This window comes from Corapipo altera, unplaced genomic scaffold (genome assembly GCF_003945725.1).
Source record: "Corapipo altera isolate COAL_440 unplaced genomic scaffold, ASM394572v1 181b, whole genome shotgun sequence".
In the NCBI taxonomy this organism is placed as follows: domain Eukaryota; kingdom Metazoa; phylum Chordata; class Aves; order Passeriformes; family Pipridae; genus Corapipo; species Corapipo altera.
In genome coordinates, this window is record NW_020884963.1 from 1,374,556 (window position 1) to 1,393,138 (window position 18,583).

Below are 18,583 nucleotides of genomic sequence, written 5' to 3' on the forward strand. Positions count from 1 at the left end.
TAGGAGGAAGATGCAGCTTCAATCTCTTTTTTTATCTATTATGCTATCATCAATAAAACCCACCCAGTACAGTCCATAAAATTTAGGAACAGCTGGACTCCAAATTCCTTATGTGGCTCCTCAGAGATATTTACAATCAAGATAACTTTAAGCTAAATCCCACTCAGTGTCACTGGCCTGCACTGGACACGTGTCCCACACCAAACTTCGTACACAGACCATGGATTTCACATCCTGAGCAGACAAACCCATTTCCTGGAAAAGCCTTCCACTAACCCTGCCCCTTCAAAGACTTGCTTTTCCCAGCCTCTGTTTTTTCACCTGCTGCCTCAAGGCCACAGGATTATACAAAGGATCAACCAAAAATTATCCACAAGACATTTTATTCAACTCATCATCTGAGATACTCGAGCAGTTCTGGCTCCAGACAAGTTGTGCTTCCCCAGTGCTGCAGGTCATTTAATGCCTGTGAGCAGTGGGCACCAGTGGAGGTGGATTTTGGAGACCCACCAGTCAGACTCAAACCTTGGGCACCTGAAAAGCCACCAAAATGCCATCTTGGCCTGCAGAACATCCCAGAAACGCAAGTGGCAGAGGGGAAAAGCTGCATGTTGTATTCCTTATGATTCGAAGACGACTGGAGACAACAGCACCTCAGATTAAAAAAACCTTTTGCCATTGAAATAGTGACTTAGACTTTCAACCATCTTGTAGTTGTTTTATCCAAGAATAAAAAAGCGAGTTAAAACCCAAAAAGTTGGGTTTGTCCCCTGTAAAGTTTCCCAGAGAGTTTCATGTATCAAATAACTTGAAAAAAAATGCTTTAGAAATCACTTGGAACAAGTACTTGTGGTCTTATTAACTGAAGCTGACAGGAAACGGTTTCCAGTTTTAAATTTTTGGCTCCACTGGATTAGATTACGTCCAGCACAGTAAATTCCCTGATTGGGAAGGACGCTGGAATTGTCTTGGATTAGACAGCCATTTCATAAAGTGCATGTCTTCAAAACCAGAAAGCTGTCAGAAAGTGTCCTTTCTGTGGTGGGGAAGGGGAGTCCCCACGTGGGCCCTGCTCCAGGCCAGTCTGTCCCAGGGGCGGGGGGGTTTTGGCACAGGCACCGATTTACCCTCCGAGCCGTTGACCTTCTCCCCATGCAAATCCTCCCGGCCGCTCCTCTGGCAGGGGGTTGTAATTAGGATCCTCTTCTGGTGTGTCAAATATTGCTTTCCTGGAAAACAGAAAGATTTTTTTGACTTCCCCTTTAAAATAAGTGTTTCACAATGAGGCCAAAACCGCTCGAATTCTGCACGTGGAACAGTGCCCTGCCTCGGGAACAGCACTGGGATTTACACCCAAGTCACACTTGCTCTCCAGTTCACTGGGGAGAAGGTTTAGGATTGTGTGTCCAAAGCTGAGGAGGTTCAGCTTCTGACCTAGGTTATTCTAGGATTCTATAAAATGATCATCAGAGCTGTTCTGTGAGAGCCTCTGCACAAGAGGGAACTGAGCAGGAGCAGCACCACTCAATACAATAAACCCCGAAGAGCTGTTTTCCATAATTCTGAAGTGAGGATGACTTACAGAAAAAACCCAAACTGTTAGGTTAATACCTCAGTCTGTTCACACCCAGCAGCTTTGGTGCCACCACAGGCAAAGCCCAGCCAGCAAAGCCTTGACAAGTGTTACCAAAGGGAAAACCCTTTAGCCCTTCTCCCAAATTAGTTCCCACTTACACAAATGCCAGATCCTCCTCCCTTGTTTAGTAACACAAGTTCAACAAAAAAATCAGCTACAGACAAGCCCCAATTCTGTCTCTGCCCAAGTGACCAGAAGTTGATGTGACTGGATAACACACAGTTTTCCAGACAAGCACTTTTTCCACGTCTGTTCCAAGGCAGACACCAATACTCACAGGACAGACGGTGTTCTCAGGAGCCTCCCACCACCAGGCTGATTGGGAAAGACATCCTCTAAGAAAAAATAAATGTGCCCAACAGCAATGCCTGGTGTTAAAACAAAAGTCAAATGGTGATTTTTTCAGTATTTCTCCTTTACAACTTTCAACTGCTTCACTGGAGTTTTCAGGAAATTAAAACACACGTCGGTTCTTTCCCAGAAAATATTATGGTATGGAAATACAAAACCCAAGGAAGCAACCTAACATCAGCTGAAAAGCTTAACTCACACTATAAAGTGTTAATACAAGGAAAACTGCTCGTCATCACTAAACATACTGTTGTTTTGGCTTTATTAGAGTTGATAAAATAGTCATATAAACTATTTTACTTCAGTAGACTGATGTTTCAATCAGATGATGCATCAGGGCTGATTCCAAGCGATAAAAAGCCAAAGCATCAGAAGCTCTTGCCATCCTTATGACAGCAGAGAATAGGCTACAATGTTTAGAAACCAGAAAAGCCTGGTATAAACACACTAGATGAACTAACACAAGTATTAGGGCATTTAGCCCTTGGATTTTTCCACATTTGGTGTTTCATCTAAAACATCAGGAGGAGCATTCTTGCCATTGCTTACCCAGGAGATCCACAATGATGGAGTTCCCCAAAAGCAGTGAAAAGCCCATCAACACCCAGGGTAGGAAAGGGGCTTGAAAGATGAGGAGACCAAAGAAGTTCATGCGGACGTAGGGATTCCGGCGGCTCCAGACGTACACCAGCATGATGGTGAAAGCCTGGCCCAGGAAAACCAGGTTCACAAACAGCCCAAAAAGCTGTGATGGATCATTAAGGAAACAGTTATCAGGTCAAGCACGAGAGGAACTTCACAGCTTAGCCTGTAATCCCATGTTTTCCACGCAACTGGTAACTTCACCTTCCCAGGTTCATGTAAATCAAATGCTAGGTGGAGTACCTGCAGCATGAATAACCTCATTAAAGCATAATTCAATTTTTCATAGACAACCTGAGCATGATTTCACACCTGAGCAGTCCCCTGATAACTTCACTTTCACGATCAAGCAGTAAAAAGGCTGAAAACCAGCAACAACCACAAAGCATTAAAACCACCTTAACAAACGCTGTTATTCCTCGTACTTCAAACAAAACACGTTCATCTAAGAATTAAGATAAAAGATAAAAATCACGGTTTCAGTTCTCATTCACACATCTTTCGCTTTACCAGAGGAGTCTGGAATTGAAACAAAAAGGATACAGTCATTAAAAGTCCTCCAAAAAGGAACATAAATACAAAATCTGCCGTCCGACCCCGGAAAGAGCCTTCCTCGAGCATGCGGCAGTACCGGTATCTGAGGCCACAGGTCAGGAAAATCTCATGGCAAATCAGTTTAAAGACAGATCCAAGAGGAAAAGGAATCAATTATGCATCACCTTAAAACTTTTTTATTCACTTACTGCATCAATCAGCTCTTTCTGGACACTTCAGCAGAGAGGGGGACCCATGAGACAAAGAAATTACCTGCAATTTTCACCTGTACGTCAGCACCAACCTGAAGGTTCAGGTTTGTGCAAGTCTTAACACCACAAAAGCAACTGGAAAAATTCTTAGGAAGGAGATCCCGTGGATTCCCAGTCACGGCAGCAGTGAATTGACATTGCTGCACTCCCAGGAATTTTATGGTGAGGCAGAACTGAACCTCTGCCTGTGTGCATGTCCAGCAACATTCCTGCACTCTGGAGCTCTGCTCGCCCAAGGGAACCCAACCAACTCGATGAAGGATACAAAAAGATCATGTTAAATAAAAAGTTAAAGCCAACTGGTCCAAAGAATAAGTAGTTTGTGATTAACCTCCATATCTGGAAATAAGACAAATACAAGGACTTTAAACATGACAGCTTATGTTTATTGTCTAAATAGATAAGCGAGTAACAGTGAAACTCAACTGTCCTTTAAGACAACAAATTTCAGACCTGTGCCAAGGTACAGTGATTTGCAGCTTTCCAGTAGCTCTTTTAAAAGTCTATCTCTGATATGAAAAGCCGTAACACCCAATTCTGAGAAGATCAGCACTTCCAAACTCTACAGTGTACTTTAAAACCTCCCACGCTTCAGAAAACACTTACTTGAAAGTGCTTAAATATTAACTCGGGGTTGAAATACAGCTGGAAGGGCGTGATAAGTTCTAATTGCTAGAAAAGAAGAGAACATTTTGATGGGATCAATACAAGAAAAATAAAATTAAAAAAACCCAAACACATCCGAACCCCAGTAACCCCTTCCTCTGTGCCAGAAGAGCCCAACAAGTCTTTAATTAGCACAGTGAGCTGTGGAGAGAACTCCTTCACCCCCTCGCGTTGTTGTTGTTTATTTGAGCTCTGCACCTTCCCGGGGCAGGTTTTTGGAGATCCCCTCGCTCGGGGGGCCCTGAGGGATCCAGACTTGGCTCCCCTTCCCGAAGGCTCCTCTCCCACGGCTCCGAACGCCCAGCGAGCCTCACCCCGCTCCCCCTCACAACCTCCCTCTGGGGCATCCTCCCGCCCCACTCCCTGTACCCCTCCCCACCCCTCTGCCCCGCGGCCCCGTGAGGCGGCGCGGCCCCCCGGGGAGGGCCCGTGGCCGCGCACTGACCACGGCGGCGGTGGTGAGGACGCAGGCGGTGGTGTAGGCCCGCGTCACGGGCGGCACCTGCAGGTACTCCTGCCGGAACGTCTGGTACGCCATCTTGGCGCCCCCGCCCCGCCCCGCCGCCCTCAGCGCCCGCGTGACGCTCCGCGCCCCCATTGGCCAAGCCGCCAGAATCCCCGCTGCCGCTGCGCGCTCCCATTGGCCGAGACGCGGTGCCCTAGCGCTGCCCCGCGTTTCTATTGGTCGAGCCGCCAGAGCCCGCCCACCGCTCGGCGCCCTCATTGGCTCCGCGCTTTGCCCGCCCGGCGAGGGACGGAGCGCTCGGTGATTGGGCAGCGCTGGTGCCCGCGCGGGCACTGATTGGCTGTGGGCGGGGCGCCCTGAGGGCGGAGTTTGAACGAGGCGGGAAACGGCGGAGGCGGCACCGCCGGGATCGGGATCGGGATCGGGATCGGGATCGGGATCGGGATCGGGATCGGGATCGGGATCGGGATCGGGATCGGACACCGGGCACCACACGGGACACCGGGATCGGGCTCAGGCACCGGCGATCGGGCACCGGGGATCGGGCACGGCCTCGGGCTCCACACCGCGCTCGGTCCGCGGCCCCCGAGCGGCAGGGGCGGCCCCACTTCCCCGGTAGCGCCCTGCGGTTCCCGGCTCCCCTCAGCCATGTCGGTGGATCCCATGGCCTACGAGGCGCAGTTCTTCGGGTTCACCCCCCAGACGTGCATGCTGCGCCTCTACATCGCCTTCCAGGACTACCTGTTCGAGATGGTGCTGGTGGTGGAGGGCGTGATCCTCAAGAAGCTGGTCGCGATCCCCGGCTGCCAGATCAGCCCTTCGCAGATCCGGAAATGCACCGAGAAGTTCCTGCTCTTCATGAAGGACCGCTTCGACAAACTCTTCGGCAGGATGGAAGAGATGCTGCTGCAGCTGGTGCTGAACATCCCCAGGAACGTGCTGCTGCCCGAGGACAGGGTGCACGAGCAGTATCCCTACGGCAAGGAGGAATTCCAGGCGCTGCAGGAGGAGCTGCAGCAGCTGCAGCAGCAGTGCAGGGCCGAGGCGGCCGCGGGGGAGGCTCTGAGGGCCGAGCTGGAGGAGCAGAAGGCTGTCACGGCAGAGCTGGAGAAGATCTTGCAGTGTTTTGATGGGCTTGAGAACATCTGCAGGGAGCACGGGATCGGCAACTTCAAGGAGAGCTTGGCCTTCCTGACACAGAACTCTAAGAAGCTGCAGGATGTGCTGAAAGAAGTCAAGGAGAAGAGCGAAAAAATGGAGCAGCATGAGCAGTTATTGTAATGGAAATGCTGGAAAAGCAGCAGAAGTCGTTTAGAGAGCTTGCTTAGATGGTAGAGGCTTGTCTTTCCCTTACTCCTCTCATCCTGCCGGAATCTGGACTGAAAGTTCAACTCCCTAGGGAAGAAATCCTGTAAAATGTAACTCAGCTTGGTGATCTGGAATAAATTTTGGGTTGGATAACCTGGATGTGAAGGTCCCTTCCAGGCCATTGAATGTTACCTTTGAGCACAACACAGCACGTGCCTATTTTAAGGATTATAAAACACAGTCTCATTAAGACTTGCAGGAATGTTTTGGTGGGTTTCCAGTCTGATGGCAGTGCAGATGATGGTGTCATGAGGACATGGGGACTTTTCCAGCTCCCCAAGGAGTTGCCTGGCACTGGCTGTGATGCCTTTCCCTGTGTTTGAAAAGCCAACAAGTAGGAAGTGCCTGGAGGAGAACACAGGGATGCTGTTGGCAAGGCTCTGATGAGATCTCTTGGCATCAAGCAGAATTTCAGCCCAGGTTCTGGAATCTCAGGGTTCCTCACCACTCCACATGTGCTTGCAGAGAGGGAACTTGTGTTTCCCTCCAGGGAAGCCACTGGAGGAAATGAGCACCTACTTGAGCTTATGTTGCTTTGCAGATATGTTTTGTCGGTTTGTTTTTATTTTTGTTGCCCAGTGTCCTTTTTCTACTCAATAGCTGAGGTCTTTATATTCATGCTTAATCAAATTTTCCTGTAAAATTGTTGTGAAGACTGATGAGCTGGAGTTCCTTGAACTCACTTAACAAACCTTGTTCTCTCTGTACATAATTCAAAATCCCTGACAGTCTGTGCATCCTTCCACAGCAGGTTTTTATCTCCTGTTTAATCCTATCATTATATCAATATTAATTTCTACTTTATTAGCATAGAGGTTTGAAAGGCAATAAACTTGTGAATCGTTTGGAGTGACCGCAATAAAAAAATGTATTAAAGACATAAAATACACTTTGGAATTCTTTCTTCCCTGACTTCTGAAGACCTCAGCTGGATAAAACCAGTGTCTTGAACCATTATTGCCTTGGTGTGGGACTGGAGACTTGTGAGTTCATGCAATAAAAAACGATTCAGCAGCCACTCCTCAAATCCTCACAGAGGGAATTAATGTCTGATCTTGAGCTCCAGACCTCTGCAGGAACGTTGGGGTGTGTGGAAATTATTGTGCAGGGGAGGAAAACAATAGGGAATAAGGTTAAAATTGACTTGCTTTTTTTTAGAAAACAACTTAATGACTTCAAAGTTACCCAGTGTTCCCTAACCTGAAGAGTAGAAAAATGTGATTAATGCAACATCCTCCGTAGAGAATCTCACTGCAAAAAATGTGTCTTTTTCTACCATTACCATCAGTTTTGTTGCAAAATCAAGAAGCTGCTGTCTGTAGATTTGACTGCAGATATGTAGATATTGTTTCATTTAACGCTAAATTGGGCAGAGGCACATGTAGAAGATCTCACTTGGCAGCAGAGGGCACCAGCAGCCCGGCCCAGGGCTCGGCTCCACAAAGGCTTGGTCTGTTTTTCCCTCGCTGTGTAACTTTCCTGGGCACCGACAATTATCGTGTCTCCTCAGAGGAGTCAGGTTTTTTATCCTTAATTAACAGGAGACACTTTTCCTGGGTGTTTCCTGCCAGGAGCGACCACCCACGTGTTTGCAGGAAGCTGGATCCTACCGAGTTCATACCCCCCAATGCTGTATTTTCCTTTAAAAGAGGAATTATTTCCATCTTCACTCTTTTCTCCTCTCCTGACCCAGCAGCTCCCACAGTGCCAGGGTCCTTCCCAGCCCATTCCTCCCAGCTGGAAGGGTGGGGGAGCAGGGAGGACTTGGCATGATGGTTGTGCTGGGCTGTCCCTGACTGCACCCACCACCTGACCCTGGGATTTTGGTTCGCTGCTGTATCATCAAACAGGGATATATGATAAGAACTAAATCTGATATTGAACATCCCACCCTCCTGCTGTGGAAATCCACCCACACCAGCCTCACACCCTGCTGGGAATGCCCCTTCCTACCTGCTCCCAGAAGTGACGTCCTGCCACGTGTGCTCCCGTCACTCTGGTCACCACAATTAAATATTGCACAATAAATTATATCCTGATGCTCCTGGAGCAGTGCTGGAGGCACCTTTGGCCAGGACCCACCACCCTCAGGCAGCAGACTTTTGGAAGCACAGAATTGCTGGGGCTGGAAAAACCCTCTGGGATCATTGAATCCAACCAGCGCTGCCACGGCCACCACTGACCATGTCCCCAAGTGCCACATCCACATTTCCCATGGGACTGGTGAGGCATTTCCAACCCCAAATCACAACCATGTGTTTTTGGTGTCCCTCAAGGTTCAGACCTCTCTGAGCAGCCCCACATACCTCGGATCCATCCTCAGTGGCCTCCCTGTCCGCCGTTGTCCCGCTCTCCAGCGGCTCCCGTCCCTCCAGAGGCAGATCCAGAGTGTTGGAGCAGCAGTGCCCATGGCACACATCCCATCATTGGCAGCAGCACAGGCACAAGGCAGCAGGGACAGGTGGCACCAGGCTGCTGCAGGAGCAGGACCTGGGGCTGGCTTGGAAAGGAAGGGGAAAACTTCCACCTGGATGATTTTAATGCTCCTTTTCTCTCCGTGCTTGTGCCGAGCCGGAGGATTCAGAGCTCCAGGCTGGGAATGAGGTGCTTTGTAACACCCGAGGTAAGAAACACAACCAGCTGTTGTTAAAATGTTACCAAGAGCCATTTGCAGGGGAAACAACCTCATTGTTGGGCTCTTGGTCCAAGGAACCCCACTCAGCAGAGCTGGGGTCTGAGGATAACACACAGTCCTGATCCAGGGACATGCAGGAGCCCCAAAACTCGGTGGAGCTGGGTGTGTCCTGGCAGCTGGATCCACCTTTGGATGGGGAACAGCTTTGAGCCCCAGTGGCTACCGGGACTATCAGGCTTCCAGCACAACCCACTCCAGGGAACAAAAGCATTTGCAGCTGGATTTGCAGCAGGTCAGGTGAAGCAGGGAAGGAGCCAGCACTGTGTCCCAGGGGTGGTGCTGTCCCCAAAATGTCCTGTAGACCCCTGGGGTTCAGTACTCGGTATAAGGGGGAAAAAGAAGAATAAAATCAAGAATATTTCTGGCAGCTTTCACAGCCTGTTGGAGCACTCGGGGCTGGGCAATGCAGCCCTCCTTGACTTAGACACTGAGTGATGGTGTAATTAGCAGCCGTTAATGAACCCACACCTGGCAAAATGCCAGCCTGGGGTTGGGGAAGGGGGGGGTTACCATATGCCTCCTCATTAAAAGCTTTAATTACAGGCAGGAAATGCTGGTGGCAGCCACACACTTTAATTGCTTCACCTCAAGCCGGCGGTGGGTCAGCTCCTGCCTTTGCCATCCCAGGGGCTCCCATCCCCATCCTCATCCCACAGCAGGGCTGGAGGGACCAACAGGGTGGGGGAAAACGATAATTTTTCATTATAATGATGAAAAAACCCCACGTTATTCCAAAAAATTTTTCTTTCACGGGGATTTTGGCTGGCACAGACTGAGCAAGAGCATCTCCCCTCCTGAATAACCACGTGGAACCTCTCCAAATAAACACTAATAGAGACGGACAGGCAGGGAGGCAGAGACAGCTGGGTGCTGGGAGTTATCCCAGCTGGTGAGAGCAGCAGCGAGTCCCTGATGTGTTTGCACATCACACACCGTGAAATCGGGGGGGAGGGAACACACCAAGTGCCCCGGCGGGATTTCCGGAGAGCTGCCCCGGGGCCGCCTCCCCCTGCACCCCAGAGCTGGCAATAAAATAAATGGGGCACAGAAAATGGGCATTCAGCTCCCATTAGTGGCAAAACATTGATTTACTCAAGCGAAGAAACCCGGTGGGGGCTTGGCTGCTGATGGCTCCTGGCCCTGTTTGCTGGACCTCCCTGGAAAGTGCTTTAGAGAAGAACACTGTAAATGCTTTTTCCTGCTCAAGGAGAAGAAAAGAAAAAACATGGAAATGTTTGGCAACAAAGGAATCACTTCCATAAATAAGATTAATTTTTTCCCCTCTGATTGAGCCACAGGAAAGAGGGAATGGGATTAAAGAGGTTCTGCTGGAGGGAAGCCTCGGAGGCAGCTGTGCTTGATGTGGAGCAGCATGGAAAACAATAAAGGGTGAAGTTTATGATTCCCCTTTGCTGGGGACAGGAAAAATTGTGTCCCTCACACAGCCCTGTATGGCTTTGGCTGCTTCACTGGCCATTCCTCCTGCCCTGCACTCATCCTATCCATGCTGGAGTTGGGTTTGGGTTGGAAGGGACCTCAAAGATCATCCACTCCAATCTCCCTGCCATGGGCAGGGACACCTTCCACTAGACCAGGGCTGCTACGAAATCACTGTAGGAAATTTAATTTCAGCCAGAAGAGGGAAAAAAAAATATAATAAACTAAGCAAAAAATTAGAGGAATAACATCAAGGCAAGATGGAGCCTTTGGAGGCCATTTCCCTGGATGGATCCTGCCCCAAAATTGAATACTTTAGACCCCAGCAGCTCCCCTGCACCCACACCTCCTGTGTGCCCCTTGCCCAGGCAGCTGTGCCTCCAGCTTCCCTGCTCCTGGGGATTTTATTACCTCTGCTTTCCCACCTGAAAGGAAATTCTCCCACTGCTTTGCCTGCTTATCCCTCCTGGGCTCTTATTACTCCCACTTCCACAATTCAGGGTATTATTCCCTCCTGTCACCTTAATTTCCAGTAATTAGTATTTGGTATAATGCTACAGCAGATGGCAGCTCTTAATGAATATTATAATAAGCACGAAATTATAATTTACTGCTCAAGAAATCCATTTTGATTTGCAAGAAAATGAGGGGGGAGTGGCTTCCAAGCCATTTACCTGGCTGGATCCAATCCCAAATCGAGTCCCCAGCAAGATCCTAAATGACCATAAACCTCAGGGGGCATTAAGTGGCCCTGTGGGGCACGTCACTGACCGTGTCTCGGGGCTGGATGTACAGTGGTGGCAGTGATGTGACCCCACCAGGACACTGCATCCCTGGGGAACCAGCAATTAGATGCCTTCAGTATTTTATTTCCTCCCTGACAAAATAGTGGGGTATGCATCCACCTGGAGTAGGAAAAAACAGCATTAATCCAGGGGAATGCTTGTTCAGTGAGGTGCCCTCGATGTTCCCATTTCCCAGGTGAGCCTCTGCTGGTCCCTCTTAGGGAGCTGTTTTCCTGCCTTTTGTGGTGGTGGCTGCCAGCAATTTGTACAGCCACCAATTAACAGGTGGGTTTGGCACCAACAGTTATTGGGCCCATTATGTGTTTGGGCAGAACACACAATCCCAGGATGGTTTGGGTGGGAAGGGACCTTAAAGCCCATCTTGTTCCACCCCCTGCCATGGGCAGGAACACATCCACTATCCCAGGTTGCTCCAAGCCTCATCCAATCTGGCCTCGGACACTCCCAGGGATGGGGCAGTCACAGCTTCTCTGGGCAACCTGTGCCAGGGTCTCACCACCCTCACAGGGAAGAATTTCTTCCCAATATCCCATCTATCCCTGCCCTCTGTCAGTTTGAAGCCATTCCCCCTTGTCCTCTCACTCCATCCCTTGTCCCCAGTCCCTCTCCAGCTCTCCTGGAGCCCCTTTAGGCACTGGAATGGGTCTAAGGTCTCCCTGGGGCCTTCTCTTCTCCAGGTGAACACCCCCAGCTCTCCCAACTCTCCAACATCAGTGACAGGGAATAAAGGCAGAAACCTTCACCTTTTTTTTTCTTTTTTGGTAATACAAGAAGGAGAGGAGTGCAGTGCCCCTGGAAGCCTGTCCTGGAGGAAGGTCCCTGGAGCAGTGTGGGGTCAGCCAGCCAGTCCCGTCCCATGGCAAAAAACCAGGATTTGCTGTGATTTCCACAACAAAGCCATGTGAGTTCCATCCCAGACCAGCCCCAATCCCTCTTCAAAGCAAATTGCACGTTTCTTTGGAAATAAATGGAATTAAGGCAAGAAAACTTGCCCAGCCCCATTGCAGTAGGAGACTGTAATAGTTGGGGATGTGTCACCTGAGCACAATGTGTCCCTGAGCCTCTTCATCCAGGAAAAGCCCAAGAGGGAAAGGGGGATGAAAGGAAACCCTCCAAGCCCCTCTCTGCTGTAGCTAAAAGCACAGAGAAGGTTTAAGCAGCAGAGAGAACACGAGAGCACCACCCAGCCCCGCTTCAGGAACTGCACTTACACCCAGTGTCATCTCTGTGGACTTTATTGTCATTTTCTCCTCAGTTCTACAGTACAAAAGCATGCAAAAAATAGCCTCTCTCTTCATGGTACATATTTACAGTGTAACAGCCACGTGCTGTTACAGTTCTGAGTGCATTTACATCATGCTTGAGTCATAGCAGAGCACACACAGGGTCAGAGATCGAACACCGAGTGGAACAAGAGACTTAAATTAGAACAGGCCAAGAAATTGGAAACAGCAGCAAAAATACGGCACAGAGGATCTGAATGACACCCTCAGAAGTTGCAATCTATTTTTTTCTCGAATTTACATGGTTTTTTGGAAAGCTTTGATTGATGGCTTGTGGCTACTGACTGAGGGCCTGGGTGTCTGTGAGCAGCAGCTCTGAGAGTACATGGCTTTTCTTCAGGAAGGGGAGGAGAAAGGCAGCAACTGCCCAGCTGCTTTCCTTCCCTCATCCTATGGAAGGCTGCATTCAGAGCAACAGGGTCATGGGATAATCCAGGTTAATTCAGCTTGGGAGGGAATTGAGCAGAGGGAGGCTCTGGGCCAGAAAGGAATCCCTTCCACTGCTGTGCTCAGCAAACTCCATTGGAAATGTGCCCTGGTAAACCAGGGAAGTTTGGCACCCAAACTAAGTTATATTTACACACAAAACCTCCACTATCTGCTTTCCAGTCTCCCTGCTGGACACTGGACACAGTGGTGCTCCCAGCAGGATCCCCCAGCACAGCTCTCCTGCCTCTGGAAATGTTCTTACACTGACTAAGATCCCCATCCCCTGGGGGCAGAAAGGATCCTGCCTCCCCTGCCAGTGCCATCCCACACAGAGCTGGGATCACCCATCCCAAACCAGGACCAGCTTTGCTTGTGGCAGAACAGTAACACAGAGCAGCTCCCAAAGCACTGGACATGGGGGCTCTGCACCTGGAATCATGCATGAAGGTGTCCAAGACCATAAATGATCCTGTGGGACAAAGCTCCTGGACTGGTGGGACAAAGTTCCTGGTGTTTTTGGGCAGGGAAAGCACTGAGCTGGAGAGAGCAAACGAGCTCCCAGCCACACAGCACAGATGGAGGAATCCTCCCCTGGCCCCTGTGGCAGCACTGCCAATGCCCTTAGGACACAGAGCTGTGCTGAAGGAACACAAAATTTCCCCAACTGGCTCCTCCCTGCAAGTCTGGCAATAAGTAAGGAATTAAATCCCATCCTGGGAGTTGTTTTGTCGAGCCACAATTTGTTTTGTGTGGAGCAGCTCCACTGTCCCCTGCCAGGCTCCCTTTGGATGCAGCTGGACACAAAGTTTGCCTTCCCACCACCAGCCCTGATGCTGAAAACCTCATTTACTTGCAAGTGTGACCTTCATAGCAACACATTCCTGGCCAAAGGGTTAAAGACATGGACTGGGCATTCCTCCTTGCCAGACAGGGGAGACTAGGCCAGGATTTTTGCTTAGCACTACCCCCAAACTGAAGGCCTAGAGCCATTAGTTGAGCAAGACAAAGAAATTTACCTCCTGTATTTCCCCCAAAAGAGAAATTTCCTTCAAAGTCCCTCAGCATTCCCAAGCTGGAAAAGCTGACAGAGCCAATGGTGCTATTGTGCTGGGGGAAAGAGGAGCCCTCCCTGGGACTCAGAGCCCAGCTAACACAGTTCAGACCATCCTGGTGCTCCAGGAACAGCACAGGCAAGTGAGGACTTGGAAGGGAAAAATACAGAGCACACACAAAAGCATCAGAAGGTGCCCACACAAGCTCCTCTCGCTTCTTGGAGCCCACACTAAACCCCATCCCCTCAATCACAGACAGAACCAGACAAATATTTACCCATCCAGCTAAGGAGGATCCTTTTCCTCAACAGCTAAAAGTGCTGCCTTGTCAGAGTTGTTTATTTTCAAATAAACACTCTCTTTAGTCTCTTCCTTTCTTCAGAGCAGGACCAGCATTGCTCCAAGCTGCTCTAACACACACCCAAACAAGGATTTCATTACAGCTGAGTGAGAAGTAGAGCCTATTTTTGCCTCTCTGAGTGTTTCTCTTGCTGCCAGGGCACCTTTTTCATCTCATTTCATGCAAGTTTTCAGCTGCACAACTCTGGCTGCTTCCTGGACCTGTGGGAACAGCTCCGGAAGGATTTCTTTCAGCTGAAAGGGCAAATATTTCAAAGTACATTTTGGGATAATGATAAGAAAACATCCATTCCCCTCCAAAACTGAAGTGATGCTTTAGCTACCACTAAAGGAACACGACATGGAGTTAATCTGTAAATTATAATTTGTTTGGTTGCATTAACTGAGGCTGAGAACAGCCCTCCTGCAGCCTTGCCCTGCCAGCTCCCACCCCTTGGGCATCACTAAAATAACCCCAGCTGCCTGGATTAGCAAATTATTCTTACCACATATTAAAAATACAAGAACTAACCCCATGCCTGCATTCCTAGAGCTCTTTGAACACAACCCAAGTATTGCTTAGACCTCAGAAGTCACATAGGGATAAGGATGATCAGTATTCCCTTTTCTCCCAGGGGTAAGGTGCCTTCCTGAGATGTGACCTTGTCCCAAAGCCACTCCCTGGCCCTGCCCTGGGGACACCAGCTGCAGAAAGTCCTTTTTTCCACCCCAAACTGGAAGACAGTTTGTCCAGCTTGGCCCCTGCTGTGCAGCAGGAGCTGGTGGCACCCCAGCACAGCCCAGGTTGCATCCAGAGCCCATCCCTCCTCCTGGCCAGTCTTTTCCACTTGCAGAGCCCCCTGTGCCCTCAGACCTGCTGAGTCCCCATCTCCACTTTCACTCCCTGTCTCTGGGTACTTAAATCTTCATTACAAGGCAGCAGGATCCCAGCAAAAGGTCCAGTGTCCCAGTGGGATGGATCAGCTGGTGCAGGACCAGGGTCCCTTGGAGGATGCTGAGCACAGGCAGACACATAAACAGGCAGGGTTTAGCACCTGGATGCAGCAGTGCAGAGCTCAGGCCCACAGCAGTAACCTTTCCAGGATCCAACATCATTGCCAGCTTTAAATATTAAAGGTCTCCTCAGTGAAACCCATTAGATGCAATATTATTTCCCAATTTGCCAATATTTACAGGTGAGATGTGACTGCTGGGCATCCCACCAAGGTGGCTGAGGATGAGCAAGGGAGGTGACAGGCTGGGGACAGGCAGAAGGCACTGGCAGCAAAGCCCAGCTATGAAAACATTGTGAACCACCAAGATAGATCACAGCAAACAGAAGAGGAACACCAGTATACACCAGTCACTACCAACAACCCCTGTACAGGTATCTCCTTGCACAAAAAGCTAAGGAACAAAGTCCTCAGGATTAAACCTAAAAAAAAAAGACAGTAAGATGATTGTGTAGGAACCAAATGTAATCATCTCCTTTATTTAAGTGCAATAAAATAAGATTCCAATCCCATTGGCTTCCCAAGGGCACGTTCAGACCCCATAAGGTCCCCAAGCTCAAGGGAAAATAATGACATATACTTTGATGAATTGATGTCACTGGTTTTTACTCTCTGAATGCAAGAGTGGAATTCCAGATTATCCACACAAGTCTATTCAGTCAAGAGCCATGGAAATGGCTGCATTTCCTTTTTAAGTGCAATCTCTCACCTGCTGTCAAACTGTAGAGATGAAGCTTCTAATCCCAAGTTTAGAAGCAATCTATGGATAAAATAGCAGCATCAGCACATGCATAAAAATTACAGTCTTAAAATAAAATTAAAAATGAAAGCCTTAAAAAAATAAATCAAAAGATCAAGTTGTGATCTTGTGTTCTGTAGCTTTCCTTAGTCTAAAAACCCTCCACCAACATTTTCCATCCTGGGGAGCTCTCCCAGTTTGGGTGGTTTTCAGGAAATTAAAGTTTAAAAGCATCAGATACACAAGCCAGGAGATGAGTGAGGGAAATGAATGAAATAAAATAAACCCAAAACCTGCAGCTCTTTTCAGCTTGAGAACAAGTTCTGTGGGTGCATGACTGGGTGCAGCTGATGGGGGGCATTTCCAGCTCTTTGGGAAGAGCAGCCTTGGTTAGCAGGTGTCCCTGGTGCACTGAGCTGTTCCATGTAGCAGCATATCCCCAAGCTCCAGAGCTCTGTGACATTCCAAGGCTCACTGCATGGTGTAACTTCCATTTCACAACACTGCCCTGACTAAAGCAAGCAGGACTGACACTGTGCAGAACTGAGGGGTAAGAGGAGAAGGGAAAGAAAAGAGAAAGAAAGGCATAGTGAGGGAGAGCGTTCACTCCAACAAGATCTCATCCTCATTTAGCTGATACCCGAATTCTGCCATCAGCTCCACACCAGGAGCAAGACCGTGTCCTGACACGCAGAGGTGCTTTACTCGTGCATTCAATAAAACAGTTGCCCTTTGACACAAAACCTGGCTCCTGATGCTTGAAATAAGAGAACACAAAAACGCAAGGAAAAAGCCTCTGGGGTGAAGGACCCCTGAGAAAATGTTACAAATAAACCCACATTCCTCAGCCAAGACACCCAAGGACAGAGCCCAGGGGTGAAGCACAAGTGGAGAGCAAGGCACACACGGAGGAGGGCACGGACACCTCGCCCGAGGACTCGCTCTGCTCCTTCTGGCTGCTCTGCTCCCCCTGCCTGGTTTTCTGGGTGGGTCCCATTTTGGTGGCTTTTGTTTGGTGGTGTTTTTTTGCTTTGCAGGCCCCAGAGGGGGTGATGAGGGCGATGGTGCTACACAACACCACGATGGGCACAACAGCAGCAGCACGTGCGTGACCGGCCGGGCGGCCTCAGGACGTGGCTTCGTCTTCACACACGTCGGGCAGCTCCGGGTCCCTGGATCCTTCTCTGCTCCCTTGTTTGCTACAGGAATGGCAAAGGAACAAAGAGATTATAGGCACAGAGCAAGGGAGGGGGCGTTTTGTCCAACCCAAGTCAGCAATATCAATATTAAGAGGGAATAGCAATGAACCAGCCTGTTGTGGTGGTACCACAAAAACACCTCAGCAATATCCCTGCAGTGATGTGCAGCTTGTGCCTGGACACCTGCTTGGTCTCTGCACCCCAAAAACTGAGTTTTGCACTTCCCTGAATGCCCTCCTCCAGCTGCAGCATCACAAGGAGGTATCTGGTTCTTGGGGAAAGTCCTGCAGACCAGCAGCAATGTCTTCAAATTATCCAGTTTGTATTTGGAGAGTTCTGGCTTGCTTTCCTTTAATCTGATTTTTTTACAAGGATCAGAGGAATGGCTTGATCCCATAACTGCTTCTCCAAAGCCCCACTGTAAATGGCAATAAAACGAAATGCTTCCACCAGAGCTCAGTCTGTCCTACACAAAAACTGTGTGATTTCAGCCTCTGTGAGTTTGTCTGGTCCCCAAAACAGCAGTACCCAAATCCTGAGAGCAGCAGGCATAGAATTATAACCAAACTTACTTGCATTGCACATTCACCATGATACCTTCAGCCTTTTCCTCCTATTCCTAATTTCTGATGTTTTCTCATGTAGAAGGCTTGAGCTGTACCTGCACTCTGGGGCATCCTTGAGGAGCAACACCTCCACCCAGCCCAGCCATCCACAGACAGCCCATGGGCAAGATTTGACCAGAGAAAACTGTCACTGCTCTGGACTGGATGGAGAAAAGGGGACATCTCCAGGGGCCACCCACAACATCCCACAGCAGTGACCGATGGCAGGCTGATGCCTTCACCTAAACCCCCATTTCTCCATCATGAAGATATCCACAACATCAAGGAGGTGATGATACTCTAAGAATCTCTGTCTCCCAGTGTGTCCAGCCTCCCTCAGGACAGCCTGGCTGCATCATGGAATCATGGAATGGTTTGGGTTGGAAGGGGGACCTTAATGCTCATCTTGTTCCAATCTCCCTGCTGCGGGCAGGGACACCTTCAACTAGAACAGGTTGCTCAGAACCCCATCCAACCTGGCCTTCGACACTTCCAGGGTGGGGCATCCACAACTTCCCTGGGCAATCTGCTCCAGGGAATTCTGCAGGAGAATCTGCATGGACAAGCCAGCTCTGCCGTGGAGCATCAGCACTGCTGCACGTGCCTGGAGCACACGGCATTTGGGAAATGTGGGTTTGGAGCTCTGTCTGGGAACAACACTGAAAGGACACACAGGGCTGAAACAATTCTTGAAGAAACCAGAAATGATCAAAAATCACATTCCCTTTTCCCTCTGCTCCAGCAAAGCCCTGCAATAAACCTGACCTTGAACCCAGGGACCATTTCCCTGCGGGGGAGGCTGAGGAACAGCTCTGTCTTCAGTGCCTGTCATCACCCTCTTTAAATGACTGATCACCACATTTAGCAGCAGAGGCTCTGCTCTCTGGCACAGCCCAGCATATCCTGCTGCTCCTGCTCCCTGCCTGGGCTGTGTCCCATGTTCCCCCACCACCCCGAGCAGCCCCTGCCTCTCCAAACCCTCGTGGCAGGATGAAAGGACCCTCCCGGTGCAAACACCAGACAAAAACCTGGTGGAGCAGCAGAGACCAGG

At 49.5% G+C, this 18,583-nt stretch overlaps 3 protein-coding genes across 3 annotated transcripts in view; 1 reads left to right on the forward strand and 2 right to left on the reverse strand.

Moving 5' to 3' along the window:
- Positions 1–366: 366 nt before the first annotated feature.
- DERL2 (derlin 2) lies at positions 367–4,658 on the reverse strand. Its single transcript, XM_027664472.1, has 7 exons — positions 4,547–4,658; positions 4,042–4,107; positions 3,701–3,774; positions 3,173–3,266; positions 2,537–2,732; positions 1,914–2,004; positions 367–1,229 (listed from the first exon to the last, which is right to left on the reverse strand). Exons 1-7 carry the CDS (start codon positions 4,637–4,639, stop codon positions 1,124–1,126), a joined length of 720 nt encoding a protein of 239 aa, XP_027520273.1. The 5' UTR covers positions 4,640–4,658; the 3' UTR covers positions 367–1,123.
- A 275-nt stretch (positions 4,659–4,933) lies between these two features.
- On the forward strand, positions 4,934–6,958 carry MIS12 (MIS12, kinetochore complex component). The gene is made up of 2 exons (XM_027664473.1): positions 4,934–4,971; positions 5,032–6,958. Exon 2 carries the CDS (start codon positions 5,216–5,218, stop codon positions 5,846–5,848), a length of 633 nt encoding a protein of 210 aa, XP_027520274.1. The 5' UTR covers positions 4,934–4,971; positions 5,032–5,215; the 3' UTR covers positions 5,849–6,958.
- Positions 6,959–12,092: 5,134 nt separating this feature from the next.
- The window catches only part of CAMKK1 (calcium/calmodulin dependent protein kinase kinase 1), a 58,206-nt gene continuing 51,715 nt past the window's right edge, over positions 12,093–18,583 (reverse strand). Inside the window, exon 16 of the mRNA XM_027664456.1 lies at positions 12,093–16,927. Coding sequence (XP_027520257.1) covers positions 16,855–16,927 — 73 coding nt within the window. The 3' untranslated portion in view covers positions 12,093–16,854. The remainder of the gene's footprint in view (positions 16,928–18,583) is intronic.

Excerpts from the sequence above, each read along its gene's own strand:
- MIS12 (XM_027664473.1), top strand. The coding sequence starts at position 5,216 with ATGTCGGTGGATCCCATGGCCTACGAGGCGCAGTTCTTCGGGTTCACC.
- DERL2 (XM_027664472.1), bottom strand. The coding sequence starts at position 4,639 with ATGGCGTACCAGACGTTCCGGCAGGAGTACCTGCAGGTGCCGCCCGTG. Across the intron at positions 4,108-4,546 it reads TCCTCACCACCGCCGCCGTG|CAATTAGAACTTATCACGCC; the intron begins GTCAGTGCGCGG and ends CTTCTTTTCTAG. Across the intron at positions 2,733-3,172 it reads TTGGAGGACTTTTAATGACT|CTTTTTGGGCTGTTTGTGAA; the intron begins GTATCCTTTTTG and ends GATCCATCACAG.